Here is a 25362-nt window from a genome sequence, read left to right as displayed (position 1 = left end):
CGTGTGAATCAGAAAATAAAATGAGTGAAAAATCAATGAAATGTCTAGCACGGCACAGTAGTCCACAAAGTAGTTCCAATATGATTAGCCACATATGTTGCCATTCAATTTGCAACGCTGTTAACTTCCTTGAAAATATGTATCATCTCATAAGAAAGTAGAGCAAAAGCCATTCTCCAATGGTTATATGGTAATGGATGAAATGTTTCAAAACTTAGTGGGTTTAATAACCATCTAGTCATTGTCGGTGAATTCTCTTCAAGAACAATGTGGGATGCCATAAAGTGCTTCGTCTCATACAACAGACCTTCCCAAGTAGTAAGCCCATTAGTACTGCAATATCAAAATGTTTAATTCCACCTGCTACCCCTAATGCACCACTTGAACCGATCTCTTCTTCAATATAACATCTATTTTCTGATAATCCAACATCTCAGTGAGTAACCAACTCGTAGCATAGACTTTTTAACAAAATATTATTAAGATAGAACTTGACCTAACCTAACCCGAACCAAATGTGTTTTAGGTTGAAAACTTTGCTTGTTTTGGACGTTGGGCTTATCCATAGGTTGGATATGTCACATATAGATGCATTGTTGGTTGAGATAAGTTTAGGTTGTGGTTAACCTAATTCAACTCGCCAAACTTGTTTATTCTAAGTTTCTAGCCTACACTCATTAGTGTTGCACTTGAATATTTCTAAATTTCCACACCATGATTCTGTGGATTTTCCTGATTTCAAAGACTTCTTAGAGTTGAGATTTCAGGCATTAATTTAGTGCTAAAAGGAGCATTCAATTAAAGGGAAAAGATAAACGTGATAACATTGACGCTATAAAAAACTATAGAAATTTTTGTATGAATACTCTCCTAAATATCAAATTTTGCATGAATACCCTTCCAAAATTTATATTTGCATGTATACCCTCGTAAATACTAGTTTTGCTATTCTACACTTTTTTTTTACCTTTGTTTTTGTATTTATACCCATACCATCTAACGCTGTTAAAAAGTTATGGTTTCAAATTAAAATGACTAAAAATACCCATAATGGATAGATGTGCAAAAAAAAATATATTTATAAGGCAATCATGATGAGGGATAAAAAAGTAATTTTAAAATTTTATTTTATTTTTAATTAAATTAAATATGATTTTTATTAATGGTGTTAGAAAAACCATTATATTATGATGCGCAAAAACAGTATTTTATAAGGGTATAGAATAAATATAAATTTTAAAAGAGTATTCACACAAATTTGAATTTTTAGAAGGATATTCATGCAAAACCTCCAAAACTATAATCAATGTCGACCTCATGGAGCAAGCTTTTCTATCTGATAAGAATGAGAAGAGGCTGTATTGAAAAAGAGAAACCATTGAATGAACACCACATCCAAGCCAAATTTCTTGGACTACCAATAGCTGACCATCCTTAGAAGAATTTAGGGTTTTGGGGTAATCCGGATTAACAACTTGAAGATTTTAGGGTTTTGGCGTAACCCGGATTAACAACTGCCACATGGGACAGTCAGTAATAGTATTCTAGTTGCATTCTAGGATACCTGAATTTTTAGGGGGCTGGGAAACCTTGCCCTCGGCGGTAAATCGGTGACAAGGACTTTGTTTCTACGGTGTCATGACTGCAAGTGGACTGCAGACATTAATGTGCGATATTTTTAATTTGTACATATGAAAAAAAAACTGTTAAACCAAGTTAAACTATATTCACTCATCAAGGGAAAATATGGAAGGACATAAAATTTACATGAAGGGGAAAGTTTTAATTTTGCTAATTACTAGTACACAACTTGCTCTTTACAGGACAAATCTAACAATATCGGTTAACCAAAAGTTATCACCTCAGGAAGTACGAGAAAGTTTGATACTTTGATTAATTCAAGGATATTTTTCTGCAGCCAAGTAGCCTGATTAAACGCATAATAATAGAGTAGGCTAGGATAACGACTGTATCGAATTTAATTGCTTGGTGCAATCGCGATCCCACGTGAGATGGGTATACATTAACTTCCACATGCATGCGGTACACGTGGTCAGACATTCTGCACGTGTGGGTGGCCAAAATTCAGCCGGACGTTCCATCACCCAAAGTGGTCCAGTGAGGGAGGAGTAATGATACACGGCTCCTACAGTTATGTATGCAGAAAGAATCCCCTTGCCGGGTGGCAGGATAGGAATAATTTAATTTACTAATTTTTTGCCAGACATAATGAGTTAGGTGATATAGAATTGTCAAACAGTGACGGTAGATTCATGGGTTTGATTTTTTTTTTTTTTTGTTGCTTATTGTGAGCATTACGGGTGCATAAGAGTTAGATCTTATTCACTCACCTTCCCTAGCTAGTTAAATCTCAATCATTCTGCTTCTGTTCCGTTGCAGCAAAAAATGATATTCATCTGTGCGAAAAGACAAGTTGTCAACTCCATGCTTACAAAACAGATCCTCCCCATGACTCGAATTCTCTCTGATACTAGGTTCTATTCGAGAGTTTAAAGCTTTTTTTCAAGAAAAATTGAGTTTACAAAAAAATAGTATAACCAAACTAAAAAAATATTTTTTTACTACAAAATAATAATAAAAGATATTGTACAATAAAGTATAATATTATGTAATATTACATATTATTATAATATAGTATAATATAATATCATATACTATAGCATAATATATAATAATATAATGTGATATAATGTAATATTATACTATAACATAATATTATTATAATATAGTATAATATAATATATCATAATATAATATAATATGATATGATGTAATATAATATTATATTTATAGGATGTTACATGATAGAATATATTATACTATAATATATTTATAATATAATACTATAATATGATGTGATATGCTGCTATAATATAATACTACATATAAAGTATAATAATATGATATGATATAATATAACTAATGTAATTATGAGATTTATTTATGGATACTTTGGTGCCATGAAAATTTTACGAAAGTCAAAATATTGTTTCGGTATCTGTAAGAACGTTTTTTTTTTTTGGAGGAAACTCTCAAATGAATTTTGGAGCTTCTTTCAAATTGATCTTTTTGGCAAAGTTAAAAGAATTATTTAATTCTTTACGAAACATTACTAGGCTATCCCAAAGTTCATCGGAAAGGTTTGCCCAACAGGGCCGTTATTCTTGCAGATGAAAGTCAAGGCCTACTTCCTCCACTGCCTCTTGTGATGGAGCATTCTGGTCGAGGGAAAAAAAAAAGGAAAAATCGAAGGCCAGCGGGTGGGGTGGCCGGGAAGAATCTAAGCGGACGACCAAAATGGCAAAAAAAGGGGCGAGAGAAAGAGATCCACGCCGTGTCAGATCGCAGCAGCGCCGAGAGATGCAGAGGGGCAAAAAGAGAGAGAGAGAAAGAGGACGCCGACCCACGCGGGGACCGCGATGAAGCCGGAAGATAAGCCTTAAAAAAGAAAGGAATATGAGACCACATATGGTGGCATGAGCCGGGGCCCGTTCCCTTCTGCCAATCGCCTCTACCAAGTCGCTTTCCGCGCGGTTCGTCGAGCCTATTACTACAAACCCAGTATAATAACATTGTGCTGACGTAGCACAATGTTATTGGCGCTCTGCCTGTGGGTTGGGCGATACTTATGTTGTATGGTTGCAGGGTCCGGGCCGGCGAGGTTTACGCTGGTTTTAAATGTGAAGGCATAGAGAGCAGCGGGAGGACGCGGGGCCACCCGAAGGTAAGCACGTGACGCGGTACGGCGGCACTGTGCGATTGGAGGGGTGACGACCCAAAGAAGGGATCCCGGACGAACGTGTCGAAATTCTAGAGGCGAAACCGTATTGGCGCGTACTAGGGACGCCGACACATTCCGCAGCCTCGTACAAAGTGGGGCCCAACGGGCGAGCAATACTATAAGGAAGGGAAGAAAATCTGCTACGCTTTTAAGAACAAATATGAGAAACGGTTCAAAACCTCACATCTGCGCCACCATCCGAAGGCCATATAACGCCGTTGACGCTGTTTGAGCTCGTGATATATCTGTTGTTTTTCTACCACAAATGATAAAGTTTCGCAGGATGTCTGATGGTTCGGTTTTTAACATTAACCGGAAAGGAATGGTTCCTCTTTTTTTTTTCCCATCATCTCCCCACTTTTATTTCTTTTGGGAGGGTCTGGGGCGACGAAAAAGTGGAGGTTGGGTGGGGGGCAGTCCTTTGTGGTTCGAAGCCGTCTCCTCCTTACAGAGAAGGGAAGGGGGCTCGCAGAAAACTCCACTCCGACTACTCCCCGTCTTCTTCTTTCCTTTTTTGGGTATCAGGTAACCCTATTTTTGATAGATCTCCTCCTCCTTCGATCTATTGTCCCGTTTCATATGTCCTCTACTTCTTTATTTTCTCCTTTCTATTTTTGCCAAACTTAGACTCCAGCCGAGGAGGAGGAGGAGGAGGAGGGGAGATGGTTAGGGGGAAGACGGAGATAAAGCGGATAGAGAACGCGACGAGCAGGCAGGTGACGTTCTCGAAGCGGAGGAATGGGCTTCTGAAGAAGGCGTTCGAGCTCTCGGTCCTCTGCGATGCCGAGGTCGCCCTCATCGTCTTCTCCTCCCGGGGGAAGCTCTACGAGTTCTCCAGCACCAGGTTCGGCACCCCTCTCTGTCTTTTTCCGATACCACTTCTCTTCTGTTCTTCCAACCTTTTTATGCTTTCTTGATGATGTCAAAAGCCAAAGAACGTTCTTGATGATTTGAAGACCAAAACTTAAAAAAAGAATCCGCTTACATCTCTCACCATCCTCGATCTCCGTGCGCCGTAATCTTTCAGGACTCGGTTCCTGAAAGGTTTGCTTTCTTTTCCTTCTTTCAGATCTCGCGGAACTCCAATCCAGATTGGAGATTATATATTCAAAACGATTCAAAAGGGGTTCTTGATTGTTTGCACCGCAATATGCTCGGTGGTTTTGTCATCAAGAACCATTATTCGGTGGTGTAATTCTTGTGATCTTGTTCCGGACTGGTCTGGAAGATGCATTAGGCGATCCCCTTATTTTGAATTTTGCACCTGATTCCTTTGGCGTCGATGGGCCTGGGGTGTTTTGTTTTCGTTCAATGAGTCAATCCTTTCTTTCTTTCCTTTTTCTTTTATCATGTAATATAGTACATAAATTTGTACTGGTTAGTGTTTTTCTTTTTGGTGGGTCTCTCCATTTCGGCTTAAACCTGAAAGATTATGCTACGGCAAACTATGGGCTTAGATACCTTCGTAAGGAAACAACAGTACAAAAGTCATCAATGGCCAAGGTATGGGTGGCCATTGCCGGTGGATTAGGTCCCCAAAATAGGAGACAAAATAGAAGGGAAGGAAAGAAAGGATAAAAGAGAGTGAAGCTATCAATGCAAGGAATGATATTGGAGCAGACAATTTGTCATCTTCTTTTGAGATTTGCTTCTCATTTTATTCCGTTTTGCTATTCAATCTGAGAACAATTTGTACAAGTCGAACAGACTTTTTCTTATTCTCCCTTCTTACCTTACTTTTCTTTTTTTTCGTTCCTGGCTGAAAGTAATCATATACTTGATGCATTAAATATAAAAAAGACATTACACTTAATTCAACACAAGACGAGGGTATACTTTTGTCTAAGTTAATTATGCATTCAAAGCATAAGATACTATACAAGGTGGATGCTGTTGCATATACTTAAGATATCCATGATTAACATGTACTTTTATGCTTCACACTATCATGCCGAAACCCAAATGAAGTTAGTAATCTGCATGAAAATATTACTGAAGGGATATACCTCTTCTTTAATCTAGAACAGGCTCCTAGAGAGACACCTTCTATCCACGAGACAATTTTTATCTGTATCAAAATATTAAATGCTGCATAATTGCAGTTTTCTTGTTATAACAGCATTAACATGATACTTGTGTTGTCTTAGGGAGTAAAAACACTAGTAAGAGAAGCTCCTTTAGTTTTTTCTACCCTATGCAACATTAGTTTATTTACTAACAAAAAAAATTCAAATAAACAACTATATTATTTTACATGAAATATTAATTTTAGATTAATTATTGCCCGATCTCTAGGTCCCAAATTGGAAAGTAAGAGTAGAGAAAAAGATTATGCATGATTTCTGCTCGTATCATGTAGAAATTAGAATAGAAGTGATGAATCTACCCCTTCGCTATGTTGTATAACAAAAGCCAATAGCTACATTCATATTATTGAAGAGATATACCTCTTCTTTATACAAATTTTCCACTCTCTGCATACCAATAGCTATCATATCATAATATTTTTTCCTAGATTCTTCTGTAAACCTTTAGTTATGTAAGTGCATTAATCTAGGACAGGCTCCTAGTGAAACAACTTTTATCTATATCAAAATACTAAATGCTGATGGTGTAATTGCAATTTTCTTGTTATAACAACATTAACATGATACTTGTATTGTCTTAGGTAGTAAAAACACTTGGAAGAGGAGTTGAACTTAGGTTTCCTTCACTAGTTCTAGATTTAAGCTGTCACAATTGTCTGAAATTAGGATATGGTAGTTTCACAATGGATTGAATTTTTATCCAAAACTTTTAAAAACTGTTCTTGTTACACACACACACACACACACACAAACATGCACATACACGATTTTGGTGATACAAACAGCTTTTATCATACAACAAAATCATCTAATTGCTAAATGTAAATAAGCTTGACAGCCAAAAAGAAGCCACTCAGATGTGTGTATAATTGTATGAAGTCAATCCATGAGCAAATGATGATGCATTTGAATAAAATTATACCATTTTGTATTCCACTTTATCCCTTGACTGGTAAAGTATTTGTTAATAAGCTGCTGGCAAGTTCACTTTCTTGCACGATGGAAATAGTTTTCTATTTTTTGCAGTGAGTGAATATTATTGTACTATGTTAATAAGAAAATGAACTGCATTAATAAGAAAGCCTGCACAATTGAACAGATTTGTTGATGTTAATTTTTTAGAAAAATATTATGCAAGCCTAAGAAATAATTACTTAATCCATTGATGCATGAGATCCTTTCACAAGCTATATTAACTGGGAAGATATATGTTTCTAATAATATGCTTGCCTAGAATTACTTCTGAGTCTTTCAGTTTTTTCATCTCTATATATAGATTTTTTTCTTCTTCTGATAATAAAGGATATCATAACTAGACATCTATATAGCAGTAAACAGACCAGCATAAAAGACAAACACTTGACTATAAGTCTGTCAAATATATATAGCCATCATATTCCGCCTCAAATAAGCACATCCTAGATTCAGGATGTTATCTTTATGCACTTCTGCTGACTGTGGTTTGATTCTATTTTTCAATTCCCTCAAAGTTCCCATCTTTGTCACTGATCCAATCTCTCTAATTGTTAAAACCTCTACGGGACCCAACCACTGATAGGAATATGATATGTGCACCAGCTTAGATAAGTAAAATACTTTTACCATGTAAAAGATGAATCTATTCCATTAATTACTTTACAGTAGTGTGCTCATGATATGGTTTATTGAAGTTAGGACATGAAAATTCTATAAGCATGCCTATCTTTATGATCTATGCTATCTATGTTAAATGATAGAAGCAAGTCATACTAGGTTTATCTTAGTTTAATAGTCTGCATGCCAAAGTGTAAAGCAAGGAGGTGTAGGATAACAAATGCGAATAAGGCTCAAAGACATAAATGTAACAATATCTTGGTAGACTTTAGCAAAATGGATCTACTAAATACATAGAATACTAGGCCCTACTAATCTATATCTATATACTTGATTTTTGAATGCTTCCAGTAATTTTAAAACAAAAATAGATTAATATGATAAACACTAGAGGAGTTCCATCCCTCTAATAATAGAAGAAAAATCTATCTAGGATTTTGCATAAGCATCCAAAAGGCATCACAGTCACAAGGATTTTTCTCATTAGAGTTTACCAACATTAAAACATTTGAACCACACTAAAAAGGTCACTCAATAACAGGCCTTGATGGTTTGCTAATACTCTTCTAAAGACCAATACACACAACTTACACTAAGGAAGACAAATCAATAAAATAACCAATCTTGATATTGCATTATTAGGAAAGGAAAATGCATCATCACGATTTTCATCTTTAGCGTCTAGTAGTTGTTTCTTGGAGATTTATTTCTGCTTAAAATTCAACTCACGTTTCCATCTCATTAGGCTATCTTTGATATCTCACATATGAACAACTCCCATTGTAAGACAACACTGTTATACAATTATGGTCTCCCAGATACTTAAGTATAATTGTCAAATCAAAGAAATGGCAAAAAACCAGGTTATTCCTAACGTAGAAGCTATTAGTGACCAATAATATCATTCATTTTATCTGAAATTATAGATGGAACTTGGTGCATAAAATAAGCTATGTTATTTGATAAAACTCCAAACCAGTCTTCATAAAGAATAAATAGACCTTATTTGTTTTCTACAAGGAAGGGTATTACAGGTGTAGATAATCTCAGCAATTCTAAAATGTATCAATCTTTCTGTTTCTACATTTTTTTTTTAAAAAGGAATGCCCTTTCCCATTCAGAGAAAATCCTTTAGTGTTTTCTACCCTATGCAACGGTGGTTTATTTACTCACAAAAAATTTCAAGTAAATAATTTTATTATTTTACATGAAATATTAATTTTAGATTGATTATGGCCTGATCTCTAAGTCCTGAATTGGAAAGTGCGAGTAGAGAAAGGATCATGCATAATTTCCGTTTGTATCGTGTAGAAATTAGAACATAGGAGTGATCAATCAATCCCTTCCCTATGTTATACGACAAAAGCCAATAGCTACATTAATGTCTATGAGCTTTCTTATCAAATAATTCATGTCAGTTAAATCAGAGTTAATAGTCCAAATTTGGGTTTAACGAATTAATGTTAGAAGCCAATAACTCCTCCTGGTCATGAAGATCGTTCTCAAGAAGAATATACTCTGAGTAAATAGAGTGAAACTATTTTAAGCAAAAAAAAAAAATAGAGTGAAACTATTATCTTCTTCTTCCTCTTTATTTTTTCCTTATTTTTTTCCTTTTTTTTTTCTTCTATTCTTATTCTTCATTTCTTCATCTTTTCAAATTCAACTACTAATATGTAACAACTGTTATGCTGAATAACAAATGGTCAATTTCAGACATGATCATGCTGAAAATGGATTGCGCTGGGATCATGTTTTGGTACTTAAAAGCAAACAGATTGCATGGGAGAGTTGTAGGATGGTGACTAGGAGAAGAGTTTTCTGCTCAAGTTTCTTGAACAATTCATATTACAATACCAATATATAAATGCTACCTATTTTTCTTTTAGCTATACTGTCATTCCCATGTAACTATTCTCAAACGCAATGGAGGTCTACTAGTAGAGGTGTTTCATTAATCTAGTCTCCATAATATAATCTTGGATTTTTGTCAATTATCATAATCAATATATCCACAAGATCTTGAGATGCATTAGCTTGCAAAGTTATTGTCAACCATGAGATCTCACTTTCTTCCTCAGCACTGAACGCTTTTCTTTAGGATATTATTTCTCCTAAAATCTTCTTTGTCATGATTATTGAAGTTTTATATATGTTGAAATGATGTTTAACCCCATCTTTTCATAGTTTGGGTCTTTAATCTTGTAAAGTGTCCAACAAAATCAATAGCTGGCCACTGTAGTAGATTACTGGCTATTTGGGAAAAACCAACGTCAAAATAATGCAGGACAAGAACAAGACTTTGAGTTTTAGCTCCAAATTATACTAAAAAATTTCTGCAAATCAATGGCAGTAGTAAAAAATTGATTTTCACCAATTATGAAGAACTCAACTTCCAAACCAGTCCTAACCATACATCAGAAAAGAAAAGATTGAAATGTTTAGTAATATGCCTCAGGGCCCTTACCTGACCTGTACTTCATAGAGCATTCTTGTGCAGCGTGTCACTGCCAGACACATAATAAGAATGTGGATCTTCTCTGGAAACCTTGTTTAGGTATAGCCATCTTCCAATGGGTTGATAAAGTGACCAAACAATATTAGTGGTTGTCAAGGCTGAAACAAAAAAGAGCAGTTGGGCTAATTACTTTGAATTAATACATTTAGACAACAACTTCTCAGCATATCAATTACTTGTGCAGAAGCTAAAGATACCTACCAAGATTATGCATTGCTTTGAGTCTTGACTTGTCTGTTGAACTTCACCAAATATCAGGTGACAAGGTTATGCACCCTTCTTAGCATTGGAATCATCAAAATATGTTCCAGAGTATGTACTCGACTCCTTAGGCATATGCAAAAACTGACAGTAGTCCAGTCGCTAATGGTTATAGTTCCATCAAAAATAGAACCATCCTCTAGGTGCAAATCACGGCCGCGAAGTTAGTTATTTCTGAACTATAATATGGTAGTCAAGACGAAGTGAATGAGAGAGCCCTCGAAGGCTCTTGAACCGTTGAATGCATGCCGGGGGGGGGGGATTTATAACTTTCTGGTCAGTTCGGTGATCACTGGTTTAGGCAATTTGATGCAATAGTGTCCAAATTCATTCAGCATGGAAGCATGATACATATGTCAAAAGTGGAATAATGTATTTTGGCATTATCGAGCTTCTTTCTAAAATTGGTGATAGGATATCTCACTTGACTAAGAACTCCCTCTAATTGCAACATGAGAATCATCACATGAAATCTCAAACCTCAAAATTAGGGAAGCATAAAATCAATGCCATATTTGTCCATAGGTCCGATCTTTGAATGCATTATTTAAGATCTTATTCCATGCAAACAAATGCAAAATTGCAAACATGTGGAAGTTGTAGGCTTAATGAATTTTTACTCTTGATGGTTTTCCACCATTATTTCAACACTTTGGGATTTCTGATCATATAATTTGACATTGGCGGGATCGGGTGTTGTAGATAGAAGGTAGGGAATTTCTAGCTTTCATCACATGCCCTCGGTTATGCCATGGAATATTGAGCAATATAGTATAATTTTAGTGTCTTTCATATAATAATTCTTTTCTTTTAGCACTTAAATAAGTTTGATTGTTAGAGATTTCTTGATTTTACAAGTTAATTGGTAACAGACTTTTGAGACGATTCAGCAGCTCGGGTTGGTTCAGCTATAGTATCACTCTCACCCTTGGTTCGATGATTTGAGAGCTTTCGAGGGCTCTCACATTTGCTCTCTCCCCTCTTCGCCGGTCACTACTCCCTCCTCTCCGATGCCATGAAGCTATTGTCGGTAAGCCTTCCCCCTTTCTTTCCTCTATCTCCCTCTTTTTTGAGGGCTAAGGTTTCTTTTCACTAAGCGATTATGGAGGAAAAATCCCTCTCGTTCTCCAATTCCCTATGGAGTGCTTGGAGGCCTCACTTGATCGAAGAGGAGCACCATGATTCATATTTGGATTCTTCACTATGTCGTACAAGGGGAAGAAGCTAATCAAATGGTTTGTCTCGATTTTTTTCTTGATTAACCCTAGTGCTTTCTTCAATTTCTCTCTCCCTCTCTCCCTCCTCTTTCTCTCCACCTGACGCTGCTCACTCCTTCGATATCGCAACTCTGTCATTGGTAAGCCTCCCTTGTCTCTCTTTCCCCTTTGTCCCTCTCTTCCTTTCCTTTCCTCTTTCTTTCTCCCCCTCCCTCTCTTTCTCCCTCTCCATATTTTGATACACCCCGACATGGTATAGTATGAATCCGTACCTTACTGAGCTAGTTGTCAGCTAGTACAAGCTATATATACCGGTCCAACATGCCTTGCTCTTAAGTCTATGAGAAGCTATGAACCTGCAAAAAATAATGAGTCCTATCATAGTCGGTGAATTTGAAAGGATCATTCCATAAATTAGTTGTGTATCGCATATCTATCGTAAAATTAATCTAAGAGGCGATTTGTAAGCCCACATTGATATGATGTAGTTAGCATGTAATTCAAGTAGGCTAACATAACCTTATACATACCCCTTATTTTTGGTACAAAGGGGGGGGTCATGGACCCCAAAAAACAAAAGGAAAAGTTATGAATTAAGATAGTGAACACCAGTTGCATTAGCCCATATTGCTGATTTGGTATCAAAAGGAAGTATAGATAAATCAAAGCACTCCTCGGATGTTCTTCTTGCCTCTAGCATGTGTGCTGGCTGGTTTGCCTTGGAAAGTATGAGAGAGAGAATGAGTTGCAAAATGATTGAAAGCAGGCGAAAGTCCCTGATGAGAGGATGTATAGAATCCATGAAAGATACTTTGAGGCACTGTCGAATCTAACATGCAATTGTGCTTGAATCCCCTTCTAGCCAAGTGTTCGTATATTTTAGTTTGTGGGTAGCAATTATAATACCCTCCTAGGCAGCTCTAAGCTCTGCTTCCGATACTGTTGGATTATGGAAATAGATGGGTTGCTACATATAGGAAGTGGCCCATATGATCTATGATAATAATTCCTGCTCTTGCTTCATCGTCCTTTCATGATGCATTCAAATTGACCTTTGCCAAGCCACGAGGTGGGGGTGCCCAAAGATTGTCTTGGGTGGTGAGTTGGAAGAGCTTTCCAAGCTGCCGAAAATCTAGTGGCATGGATTCGTGGTGTTGGTATAAGTTGAGGCAGCTTCAAGGAATTCGATGGCTAAGTGGTTGGCAAGAAGGGATGCTTCTTTTGGTTGATGTTGGCTGCCTTGGAACAAGCATTCATTTCTTTCCTAACATAGAACCCAACTAGTGTAACCCATCCATGATTTGTCATCCCTGGAAAGTGACGATGAGCCAACATATTGAACAAGCCCTGCATTGAGGTGGTGCCCCAGTATTGGGGGTGAAGGAGTTGCATTTCATTCCACACCGCCTTAGGAAATTAGCATTGTATGATGTGTTGAATGTCTTCCTCTTTGCATAGACAGAGGTTGCAAAAGGTATTAGGTGAGTGAATAATACCCTTGTTAGCTAGAAGGGTTTTGCAAGGTTGCCTTTCCTAAGCAGCCTTCCACCAAAAATTCCAAACATTAGGAGATGTCTTCATGCCCCAAATCCAAGGTAGCCTTCCCCAAATGTTTTTCTAGCTCGGCCCAAATGTTTCAACTGCTAGTCCTCTAACCACTTGCTAATTCTATTAGAAAGGAAGGTAAAGTCACTTGATTTTAGTCTATCTCCAGCTAGAGGAATGCCAAGATAGGTCCATGGTCCATGTTTAATGGGAATGTCCAAGATGTTGGTGATTTGGTGCTTGATTTTCAGATCAATGTGCTTATAACCAATCTGATAGTCTCTAACCAAGCAATGAGAGTAAATACTTCATCAAAATCAACTCGGCTTGTTGTTTATATTCTATTGCTACCAACCTTGCTTTGCATCTTTAAACTTCTTTCTTTGCATCTTTCTGTCTTGTACACCCACTTCACACCAATTGACTTTTTGCCTAATGGTAAGCTTGTCAAAGCCCAAGTATCATTTTTCGTAATTGTTTTGTTCTCTTCATCCATTGTTTTTTTCTATTTATCTTCTTGAATAGCCTTTCCAAAGTATATAGGATCACAATTCATAAAGAAATAATTCAATTTTAGGTTGCCATTTTGATTCCCTGTAGTTTCGTAGACTTCTTTTAAGCTTTTCATTTTAAGTGGTCTTTCACTAGAACTTTCTTCCGATGATGAGGATGATGATGAGGAGGAAGGGAATCATTGAGAAGGTGATTGTGGCTGATTCTCCACCTGTCTTGGTACTTTGTCTTGTTCAAGTTGTAGCTTAACTAGAGTTGTCTCATTTTGATTCCAATCCTACATTCCTCCTCCTTCAAACACAACATCTCTACTCATGAACACATTTTTGGTAATTAGATTGTACAACTTGTACCCCATTACTTGCCCATTATAGCCAAGAAAGATGCATTTTTTATCCTTGTTATCAAGCTTTATCCTTCTAGCCTCCGAAATTTTAGCATAAGCACTACACCCAAAAACTCTAAAATAAAACATATTTGGCTTGAAAGAGCTCCAAGCGTCTTCCAGTGTCGTTAAGTGAACACTTTTGTAGGTTATCTATTCAATAAGTAGATGCCACATGCAACTGCTTTGCCCCAAAATTCACTAAGCATCGTTTTCCTATCAACATACTTCTTGCCATATCCAAGATTGTCCAATTTTTCATTTCGGCTATACTATTAAGGTGAGACATGTAGGATTGAGTCACTTGATGCATAATCCCACACTCTTTACAATAATCTTCAAAGAGATCGGATGTATATTCTCCGCCTTTTTCAGACCTTCAATGGGTAGCCAATTTTCTTCTCAACAAAAGCTTTAAACTCATGCAACATATCCAATACATCGGATTTTCTCTTCAAAAAATACATCCAAGTATTTTCGCTAAAGTCATCAATGAAAGTAAGAAAGTATCGATTCTTGTCATTTGACATGGGCCTCGAAGGGCCACAAATATCGGTGTGCACAAGATCCAATGATTTGATGCTCTCCACCTTATTTCTTTAGTGAATATTGATATTTGATACTTACTAAGCATGCACCTCTCACGCACTTGTTGTGGATGATCAATGAGTGGGAATCCTTCACCATATTCTGTAGCCAAGAGCTTCAAGCCTCCAAAGTTAAGATGTCCAAATCTCGAATGCCACAACCAAAAATTGTCATGTATAATGGAGCTAAAATATTCGAGTACATTAAGTTGAATATGCTAAGAAAATATTCTACTATGTGGCATATTTATATGAGTAATCATATTTCGATGGCTATCCCTGAAAGTAAGAGAGCGTTTTCATATTCATATTATAATTTTTCTCCAAAAGTTGATCCAAGTTCAAAAGATTTTTATGCAAATTTCGAACATAATAGATATTGAAAATAAAATCATGATTGTCTTTCTTGAGCTTGATGGGAATATCACCTTTGCCTTACACCGAAATTTTGAAGTTGTCACCAAAAGTAATATAGGCTTGCACACTTTAATTCAAATCAACAAATAATTTCTTCTTTCCTGTCATATGGTTGCTTGCATTGGTATCAAGAAACAATGTATTGTTCTCATTCTCTTTATTTTCATTATGAACTAACAATAAAGTAGAAGTCATCCCATCAATACTCTTTTTCTCAACGATATTAGCTTCCTTTGCAACTTCATTGCCTTGCTTTGCCCAATATTCATTACCACAGTGCTCATACTTGTGACAATTGAAGCATTACATATTTTTCTTGTCAAAGTCTTGTTGATTGCAATGATGATTGAAATCGCCTCTTGACCTTCTTCTTGGAGGGAATGATAGTTGGCCTCGTTCACCATGCCTTCTATCTCTTTCTCAATAGCCAGACCTTCTTCTTTGATTCTAAAAGCTTCTTCTTTAGTTTCTATAACCTCTCCCACAGACTCTATAACTTCTTCCTTAGTTCTTATAGCTACCTTGGCCTCTTTGAGTATTAGCAACATAGCATTCTTCCTTGAAATCTTGCAAAGAGAGCTTGGATTGGAGAGCTTGTTCTAAAGAACTAGTGTTCTTACTCAATCTATGCTCATGAAGTTGTAGCATTCTCATCAAATAATCAATTATCAGGGTGCTCAAGTCTTTAGCTTCTTCAATGACTACCACCACATGCTCAAATTTTGGAGTCAACAAGCACAAAATTTTCTCTATCACTCTAACATCATCAATCTCTTCATCGTTTTCTTTTCATTTCACTCACAATTGATAACACTCTTGAAAAATAATCCAAAATGGACTCTGTCTCATTGTAACTCCTCAAATTCTCTTTTCAAAATTTGGAGTGTCACTTTCACAACTTTGTTAACACACCTATAAGCATTTTTGAAAATTTTCAATGACTCTTTTGAAGTTTTGGCATTAGAAATTTTCTCAAAATTAGCTTCATCAATGACTTAGTAGGGGGCAAATAAAGCTTTTTTATCTCTCTTCTTTGACTTTTGAAAATATTTCTTTGACATGTGGCGAGTCTCTTTTCTTGTGGTGAGCTAGGTTCTTTAAATTCTTTCTCAACTATCTCCTATAAATCTTGAGATTCCAACAAAACTTTGATTTGAATACTCCAATAATTATAGTGCCCCTTATTTAATTTAGGAAGTCGAATTGGAAACATTTTATTCTCCATTTTAATTAAAATTGCACCAATATCATGTTCAAACTCAATAATCTTCAAGAAAATCTAATTTCAAACTCCAGATGCAAGCAAAACACATAGCGACTACCAAATCATCACACGAAGCTTCGATACCAATTTTGTTGAAGCTAAATAGATGCTAAAACCTGCAAATCATACCAAATAAATAATGAAAAATAAAGCTGATCAATGGGAAACAAGAAAGGCTCAATTTCACTTTAAAAAATTCTTCATTTTAAGCATGAAAAATCTGAAAATATAATTTACGAATGTGCAGAAAATCAGCAACTAGAAAAATAATTTTTCTTCTTGTGTTGTTCTTTCTTTTTTTTTTTTAATACAAAAATTTGCTTTTTGGATTTCTCCTACCAAACCCTCACCACTCCCTTCTTTTCAAAGAGAAACTCAAAAGACACACCCTCATACCCATGGGCTGATTTTCTCTCTTCTTTTACATAAAGCGTGATCCAAACTAAGAGATTATTAACTACACAAAAAAATAGAAAATTACATAGAAGGCCATAAAGTAAAAGGACAAAAAACCCCCATTAAATTGGGTTTACATTTGCAACAATCCTTAATCCACTTGTCATTGGAGCAAACCACTGTCCATGTTAATGAAGATCCTTCCTCACTTCGAAACTCTCCCACTCCGTGAATTTGTAACTTGTTCCCATCACTTTTCTCCATAAGGAATCCTTGTCAGGGATCAAATGACTAGCTACCTTGCTCATGAATGCTTCTTTCCAAAGGGATAGTCGTTGTAGGTCCAAACCACCATTGCTCTTGGTGCAGAATATGCTCTCCAAAGCTACCAGGTGAAGCTTCAATTGTCCCATTTTATGACCCTATAAGAAAGCTTTAAACACGATCTCAACTTGTGTAAAACAGAGTATGGGGCGGCACAGCTAGCCATAAGATCAATAGGGGATGAGACTGGTATTGATTGGAGGAGTGCAATTCTTCTAGCATGGGCAAATGTTCTCACTTCTAGCCCTCTAACCACTTGTTCATTCTATCCGGAAGGAAGCTAAAGTCACTTGATTTTAGTCTATCTCTAGCTAGAGGAATGCCAAGATAGGTCCATGTTCCATGTTTAATGGGAATGTCCAAGATGTTGGTGATTTGGTGCTTGATATTTAGATCAATGTGCTTATAACCAATCTGATAGTTTCTATCCAAGCAATGAGAGAAAATACTTCATCAAAATCAACTCAGCTTGTCGCTTATAATCTGTTGCTATTGACCTTGCTTTGTATCTTTGAACTTCTCTCTTTGCATCTTTCTTTGTCTTGTACACCTACTTCATACCAAATAACTTTTTGCCTTATGGTAAGCTTGTCAAAGCCCAAGTATCATTATTCTCAATTGCCCAGGTTCCATGTCGAAAGCTAGATTGGATACTATATTATCGATTTCCTTCTCTGAAACCTCATGAACAAGAGCTAAATTTTGCCGATTATTAAGGCTGTTTTGCACGAGAGGGAGGTTAATAGGAACATGCTAATCCTGGTGGTTCGTTTGGCTGTGGAAATGTTGAACCAAGATTTGTCTAATCTCTACCTCATCTTGCGTGCAAGATCCATTATGCTGATTGATTGCGAGGATGTGATTCTTTCAGCCACTTACTCCAAGATTTTTGCCACCAAAGGATTTCCTATAGGTTTAATATCTTTTTATGTTCTCTAATTTTTTGATTCAGCAGGTCATGGGATTGCAGATCTAAGCCGCCGCAATTCACATCCAGTTACAGATTAGGCCACGTGGCCTTCCACTGCACCCTCCATACCCGCGTTTTTGGGTTTCTAGCATCTTGTTTTGCTGTCTCGAGAATGTTGTACTTGCCCACCTCATCGTTGCTCGTGTTAGAGAGTGCCTCTCCCATACTCCTACCTTCCTCCTTTTGCTTAAGTCTAAGATGACCGTATGCCACACATCTGTACCTTTCTTCTGTCCGAGATTAGTTTGGCTGCAGGACCAGTTTGGCTGCTGGACCGGCTCTCTACCTTGGTTCTCTGCCCTGGTTCTCTTCCACTATTGTCAAAACTCCTGAGGCCACCATTCGAGGTCGAAATAATTGTTTCTCCTTTTTCTTGATTATTTCTGCCTCCTTATTTGGAACATGCATTCGCCTTCAGAGTGGCCAACCCTTCCGTAGAGGAAGCATAGGGATATTTTTGTATTGAAATGGCTGCTATCTCTTCCTTCCCTTTGCAACAATTTTAATTCTTAGTTGCAGAGAGTTTATTAGGTTTACTTGGACACAAACTTTTGTTGGCGCTGTGCGGAAGCGTGTGGATCCCTGATATCCACTAACCTAGGGCGTCCCCTAGGGCGTCAGGCCGTGTAGTAAAAGAAGAAAGAGGAGATGAAGAATCACAATCACAAACTAGAGTTTTTGTGGAGAAGAAGAGGAAGAGAAGAGTGAATGTGGGAGAAAGTTTTCTGGCGGCTCCTTTATTGCTCAAGCAATAATCCAAGTGATAATCCTAAAACTGATTACATCAAGCCTTTATATAGGCACCCAATTTTAGTCTAATCATACACCAACTCAATCTCTCCCTAAGCCACATTAGAAAGCATTCAACCCAAGTCTATGACTTACATGCTCTCCCTCTTTGAGCCTAAACCTAGCCCAAGAATGACTTAGACCTTTTGAGACTTGAAAAACTTTGACTTGGCCCGCTTCACGCCTGAAAATCCCGTGAAAGCAGTGCTCGGATCGACCCCTGCAGTCCTGGGATCGACCCCTGCAGTCCTGGGGTTGACCCCTGAAGCTGTCCCAGAAAAGAGCTCTTGGACTTTTTTCTGTCGCTCTTAAGGAGTCGACCCCTGAAGTCCTGGGGTCGACCCCTGCACTATGCCAAGTCTTCCCGTGAAAGCAGTGCTCGGGTTGACTCCTGCAGTCCTGGGATCGACCCCTGCAGTCCTGGGGTCGACCCCTGAAGCTGTCCCAGAAAAGAGCTCTCGGACTTTTTCCTGTCGCTCTTAAGGAGTCGACCCCTGAAGTCCTGGGGTCGACCCCTGCACTGTGCCAAGTCTTCATAGTGTGCCAGAGTCGACTCCAAGTCTTCAGGAGTCGACTCCAATACTGTTCACAGCCTAGAAACTTGTTGTTTTTCTTTGGATGCGCCACACTTGAGCCTACAATCTCCATTTTGGCATTCCAAAGCCTCCGCAAGCTTCTCCTGGTCCATCAATCCCATCAGCGCCACACACCTGAGGAAGCCATCCCTTGGAAGAGACTTGGTCAGTGCATCTGCTAGGTTCTCCTTCGTATGAACTTTGGCAAGCTCCACTTCACGTTCTTCCACCAATTTTCTAATCCTGTGGTACCTGATGTCAATGTGTTTGGTCCTTGCATGATGACCGAGTTCTGAACCAAACACAATGCACTCTGGCTATCACAACGCACCCTGACAGCCCCCTGTGCAAATTTCATTTCCAGTGCCAATCCTTTCGGCCATAGAGCTTCCTTGGTAGCTTCTGTGATGCTAGTATACTCCGCTTCCGTTGAAGACAATGCCGTGATTGGTTGCAAGCTTGATCTCCATGACACTGGACCTCTGTTCAAGCAAAACACATAACCTGTGGTAGAACGCCGTGTGTCCATATCTCCTCCGTAATCAGCATCCACAAAATCAATCATCCGGCTCTGGTTCTCCTTGGTCATGTTGGAATTCTTCTCCTTACTACCTTCCAGTCCATAGCAAATGCCAACTCCAACTGTGCCCACCAAGTATCTGAAAACACCTTTCAGTGCTCTCCAATGCTCCTTGCCAGGGTTAGCCATGAACCTGCTGACTTGGCTAACTGCATGTGCAAGATCTGGTCTACAATAGACCATGGCATACATCAAACTCCCAACTCCTGAAGCATATGGAATTCTCTTCATATCTCAGCCTCCATCTCAGTCTGTGGTGACATTGTCTTCGAAAGACTGACATGACCAGCTATTGGTAATGCCGCCGGTTTCGTTCCATCCATGCCATATCTCCGTAAGATCTTTCTGATGTAACCTTCCTGAGATAAATGCAGCACCTTCCTGGTTCTATCCCTGAGAATCTCCATGCCTAGAATCTTCGTGGCTAGACCCAAATCCTTCATCTCAAATTTTTGAGATAAGGCTACGTTTAAGTCTTCCACAATTCCTCTACTCTTGCAAGCAATCAGCATGTCATCTACATACAAGAGTAGATATAATCTAGACTCATCCTTAAGAGCCTTCACATAGACACAAGGGTCATACTCACATCTGGTCATGCCAATACTCCTCACATATGTGTCGAACCGCAAGTACCCTTGCCTTGATGATTGCTTCAACCCATAGAGTGATCTCTGCAGCAAACAGACCTTTCCTTCTGACCCTGGCTCACCAAATCCCTTTGGCTGCTCCATATAAATCTTCTCCTCCAAATTCCTATGGAGGAAGGCTGTTTTAACATCCATTTGCTCCAACTCCAAATTTTGGATGGCAACAATGCTCAACAGCATCCGAATAGAAGTATGTCAAACAACTGGGGAGAATACTTCATTATAATCAATGCCCTCCTTCTGGGAGTATCCCTTAGCCACTAACCTGGCCTTGTATCTGATGCCTTCTCTATCTGAAAGTCCTTCCTTGCATTGGAACACCCACTTACATCCAATGGGCTTCTTTCCACTTGGCAACTACACCAACCGCCAAGTCTGATTTTTCTGAAGAGACTGCATTTCTTCTGCCATAGCTTGGACCCGCCTATCGCTATCCTGGCGTGCCAATGCCTCCTCATAGGTCTTCGGGTCTCCATTTACAGCAACCAATGCATAAGATATAGTTTTGCCAAAACCATACCTCTCCGGCTGCCTCACAATCCGCTTAGGCTTGTATAGTGCAACTCCGATGCTTCTGCTGGGATCTTGTTCCTCCCTTTGCACATCTCGTCTCCGAGTTAGCATCTCGCTCCTCTCCACATGTGGAGGTACGTCTGACTGGTGCTCCATTTGAATTTCATGTCCTTCTGGTGCACCTGCAAAAGGTAAAACTGAATAAGAAGTTAGCTGTCCAACCCTGTCTTGTTGCATCTTTAGGACTGAATTCTCATCAAAGACCACATCCCTACTGATAGTAGTCTTCTTCTTCAAGGGATCCCACAACCGATAACCCTTGACTCCACGCGGATATCCTATGAACACCATCTTTCGTAACTTGGCATCCAACTTGCTCCGCTCACTGGGATCAATATGCACAAATGCCGTGCACCCAAATACTCTAAGATGGCCAACCTCCACCTTCTTTTCAGACCATAGCTCCTCTGGAATCCTTCCATTTAGCTTTGTATGAGGAGATCGATTCACCAAGTAGCAGGCTGTGTCTATTGTATCCTCCCAAAACACCTTGGAAAGCCCTGCCTGCAATCTCATACATCTAGCTTTCTCTATGAGAGTCCTGTTCATCCTTTTGGCCTCCCCATTCTATTGAGGAGTCTTCCTTACTGAAAATTACCTCTTGATCCCACAATCTTCGCAAAATTTTAGAAACTCCTTACTTGTGAATTCGCCACCATTGTCGGACCTCACACACTTCACGCAGCATTCCTTCTCTTTCTCTACCTCTGCCCTCCAGGCTTTGAACTTAGAGAAGATCTCTAACTTTTTCCTCAAGAAGTACACCCAAACTCTCCTTGAAAAGTCATTAATAAGGGTTAGAAAATATCTTGCCCCATTTCTGACTGTGATCGGGGCCGGTCCTCAACATCTGTGTGCACTAGCTCCAGGGGGACCACCGCTCCTTGTAATACTGGTAGCAACTTTTATCCTGTGTTGCTTTTCCAACTGGCAAGGCTCGCACACCTCTGGAACTCCTGTATCCAGATCTGATATCAGTCCATCTTTGCTCAGCATCTTCATACCACGATCTCCCATGTGGCCCAAGTGGTAATGCCACAAACGATATGCTCCTGCTGGCCCTGTGCCACTGCTGCTGTTTCGGATCCCCCACACACCACGGACCTTTCCATCCTGTACAAATTATTCTCCAACCTCCTCCCCTTCATCACAACTATTGCTCCTGTGGATATATTCAAAATATCACTCCTGAAACGGCAACTAAAGCTGTAACCGTTCTTCTCCAAGTAGCCAAGTGACACTAGATTCTTTTTCAGATCCGGGACGTGCTTTACATTGGTAAGAGTCTGCACCATCCCATCAAACATCCTCACCTTAATGGTCCCAATGTCGGCCACCTTGTAAGGATGATCATCTCCTAATGTCATACTTCTCTCATTGATTTTGGTGTATGTAGCAAAGCAAAACCGATTTGGTGTGTAGTGATGAGAGCAGGCTGAATCCATTGTCCAGATATCCGTATTGTTCCTGTGATCATCCGAAACTACCAAAAGGTCATCCTCCACCTTGAGATCAGCCACGACACTGACTGAATCCTTGCCATTCTTCTCTCCCTGAAGCTTCTTCCAAAGCGGGCAATTCCGCTTCAAGCGTCTTGCTTCATTGCACTTGTAGCATCTGAACTCTTTCTTGCCTTTCTTGGACTTTGATTGTTCCCTTTGCTTGCTCTATTCCTTCCCTCTCCCAGGCCTCTCTCCAACAGTAAAACCTTTCTGAGGAACTTCATCTTTTGTCAATCTTTCTCTTTGCTCATTGGACTTTAGCACAGAAATTATGTCTTCACAATTCAGCGTCTCCTTCCCATACAGCAAAGTAGTAACCAAAGGATCATAAGAACCTCGCAGCGAGCAAAGCAAGAGTAGAGATCTATCCTCCTCTTCCATCTTTGCCCCAAGGGTCTGCAAGTCATTGCAAACCTGGTCAAACCTCTGAATATGAAGAACAATATCTCCACCTTCATGCATCCGAAGGCTGTACAATTGTTTCTTCAACATCAACTTGTTGCACATATTCTTCCCCATATACATGGTATGCAACTTTGTCCATAATCCCTTGGGTGTCTTCTCCTCTAGGATGCTGTACAATGCTGAATCCATCAAGCATCCTTTGATGGCAGCGCAAGCCCTTTTCTCCAAAGAAAACCATTTCTTATCTATCATACCCTCCGGCCTGTCCTCCAAGGCCGAATCCAGATAGTTCTGCACCTAGAGATCCTCCACCCAAACCTTCCACATAGAGAAGCTTCCCTTTTCATTAAACTTCTCAAACTCTACCTTCATGTTATTGTTCATGGTTGGCCAGACCACAATCACAAATAAACACAAATCTGATTTGAAAAATTACCTGAAGGGAGATGAGTGGACTGCTTTCCTCTTGATGTTTTTCCTTCGTTTCTTCTTTCCTACGCCAAAACCTCGCTCTGATACCAATTGTTGGTGCTGTGCGGAAGCGTGTGGATCCCTGATATCTGCTAACCTAGGGCGTCAGGCCGCGTGGTAAAAGAAGAAAGAGGAGATGAAGAATCACAATCACAAACTAGGATTTTCGTGGAGAAGAAGAGGAAGAGAAGAGAGAACGTGGGAGAAAGTTTTCTGGCGGCTCCTTTATTGCTCAAGCAATAATTTAAGCGATAACCCTAAAACTGATTACATCAAGCCTTTATATAGGCACCCAATTTTAGTCTAATCATACACCAACTCAATCTCTCCCTAAGTCACATTAGAAGGCATTCAACCCAAGTCTATGACTTACATGCTCTCCCCCTTTGAGCCTAAACCTAGCCCAAGAATGACTTAGACCTTTTGAGACTTGAAAAACCTTGACTTGGCTCGCTTCACGCCTGAAAATCCCGTGAAAACAGTGCTCGGGTTGACTCCTGCAGTTCTGGGGTCGACCCCTGAAGCTGTCCCAGAAAACAGCTCTCGGACTTTTTCCTGTCGCTCTTAAGGAGTCGACCCTTGAAGTCCTGGGGTTGACCCCTGCACTGTGCCAAGTCTTCACAGCGTGCCGGAGTCAACTCCAAGTCTCCAGGCGTCGATTCCAATACTGTTCACAGCCCAAAAACTTGTTTTCTTTTGGATGCGCCACACTTGAGCCTACAACTTTAGCATACCCGCCTTTGAGAGCCTCCTCCGTACAGGTGTCTATGAACTGTAGAGGTGTCTATGAACTGTAGGGAACCAGTGGTTGCCGCTATTCTTAGTAACATGCCATGGTCCCATAGCTCTATTGGGAGGTTTTGAAACCGCACCTATATGGTAGGTTTGCTTACAAAGTCTTCCCCGACGCTATAGTTTGGGTGCTACCACTCAAGTGCTAGGACCTACCCTACGATAACCTAAGGACCATTCACCATAACCCAATCTTTGTCTTCCTCTATTTTAAACCAAAATAGCAGGTGGCCAGCTGAGTGAGGAATGTCTTTGAATTTTCTATGGCTCATCCACCTGGTCTTTAGTTCCCTGATTAGAAATTTTTTTAGTAGACTCCTTCCCAGAAGCTTACCAATAAGGGAGTTCGTCCATTGCCTCCTAGCCCCTTTAGTCTCCGAGTCGGAGAAGACTACGACTTCTGTAAACATCCCCTGAAGTTTAGCTATTTCCTCCTCAGTTACCTTTTGGGTATGCCACTTGTAATGTAGTTTTCTTTAAAGGACTTGTGCCTAGGACCATATCGAGTCTTCGTCCTTCCTCTCACTCTTATCCCCGTCAGCATGCTTCTCTCCTTGAGAAGCAAAGATAACTTCCTCAAGATTGAGCATATCCATATCTTGGATCATTGGCACAATGTCTCGCCCACATTCTCCACCATTCTTGCTAGCGGTCCCCTGGGTCCAACCTTATGCATACCCTTAAAATTGCCAAATTGTGTATGTCAATTACTATGTTTGGTTTAAAGTGTTTTTTTGAGCTTTATATGAAATTTGTTATGACACTGGATCTTTTTACTTAGATTTGTCTAATAATTTTGAACCTTTACCATTCTTTTGTATGTTTCTGCAACTTTTTGTAAGCTCTATGCCGAAGAAGGAAGGGTGGACTAGACACCCTATCTACAAGTACCTTAGAATGTTCATTATGGCAACAATACTTGCATTCTCATTCTCAGGATTCAAGCGTACTCCTTTCACACCACTGGCTAATTCCACCATTTCTCTAGCTTGAATCAAATAAGTTCCATTCTCTTTCATCATCATTCTATTCTACTTTACTTCGATGAAAGCTCCTCCTACTTTTTCTCATCCTCGTAGATCATTGTTGGTTATCTATCATCTCTTTGGTCATTGATTGTTTATAACTGCGAGAAATTGGCCCTCT

General features: G+C 39.1%; 1 protein-coding gene across 1 annotated transcript in view; it reads left to right on the top strand.

Moving 5' to 3' along the window:
* The first annotated feature begins 4180 nt into the window (after nt 1-4180).
* The window catches only part of LOC103702697 (MADS-box transcription factor 50-like), a 65073-nt gene continuing 43891 nt past the window's right edge, over nt 4181-25362 (top strand). Inside the window, exons 1-2 of the mRNA XM_008785233.3 lie at nt 4181-4327; nt 4430-4646. Of these exons, the coding sequence (XP_008783455.1) occupies nt 4465-4646 (182 nt within the window). The 5' untranslated portion in view covers nt 4181-4327; nt 4430-4464. The remainder of the gene's footprint in view (nt 4328-4429; nt 4647-25362) is intronic.

The sequence above is a fragment of the Phoenix dactylifera genome, chromosome 2 (genome assembly GCF_009389715.1).
Source record: "Phoenix dactylifera cultivar Barhee BC4 chromosome 2, palm_55x_up_171113_PBpolish2nd_filt_p, whole genome shotgun sequence".
Lineage (NCBI taxonomy): Eukaryota > Viridiplantae > Streptophyta > Magnoliopsida > Arecales > Arecaceae > Phoenix > Phoenix dactylifera.
This window is presented reverse-complemented; position numbering and strand designations above follow the sequence as displayed.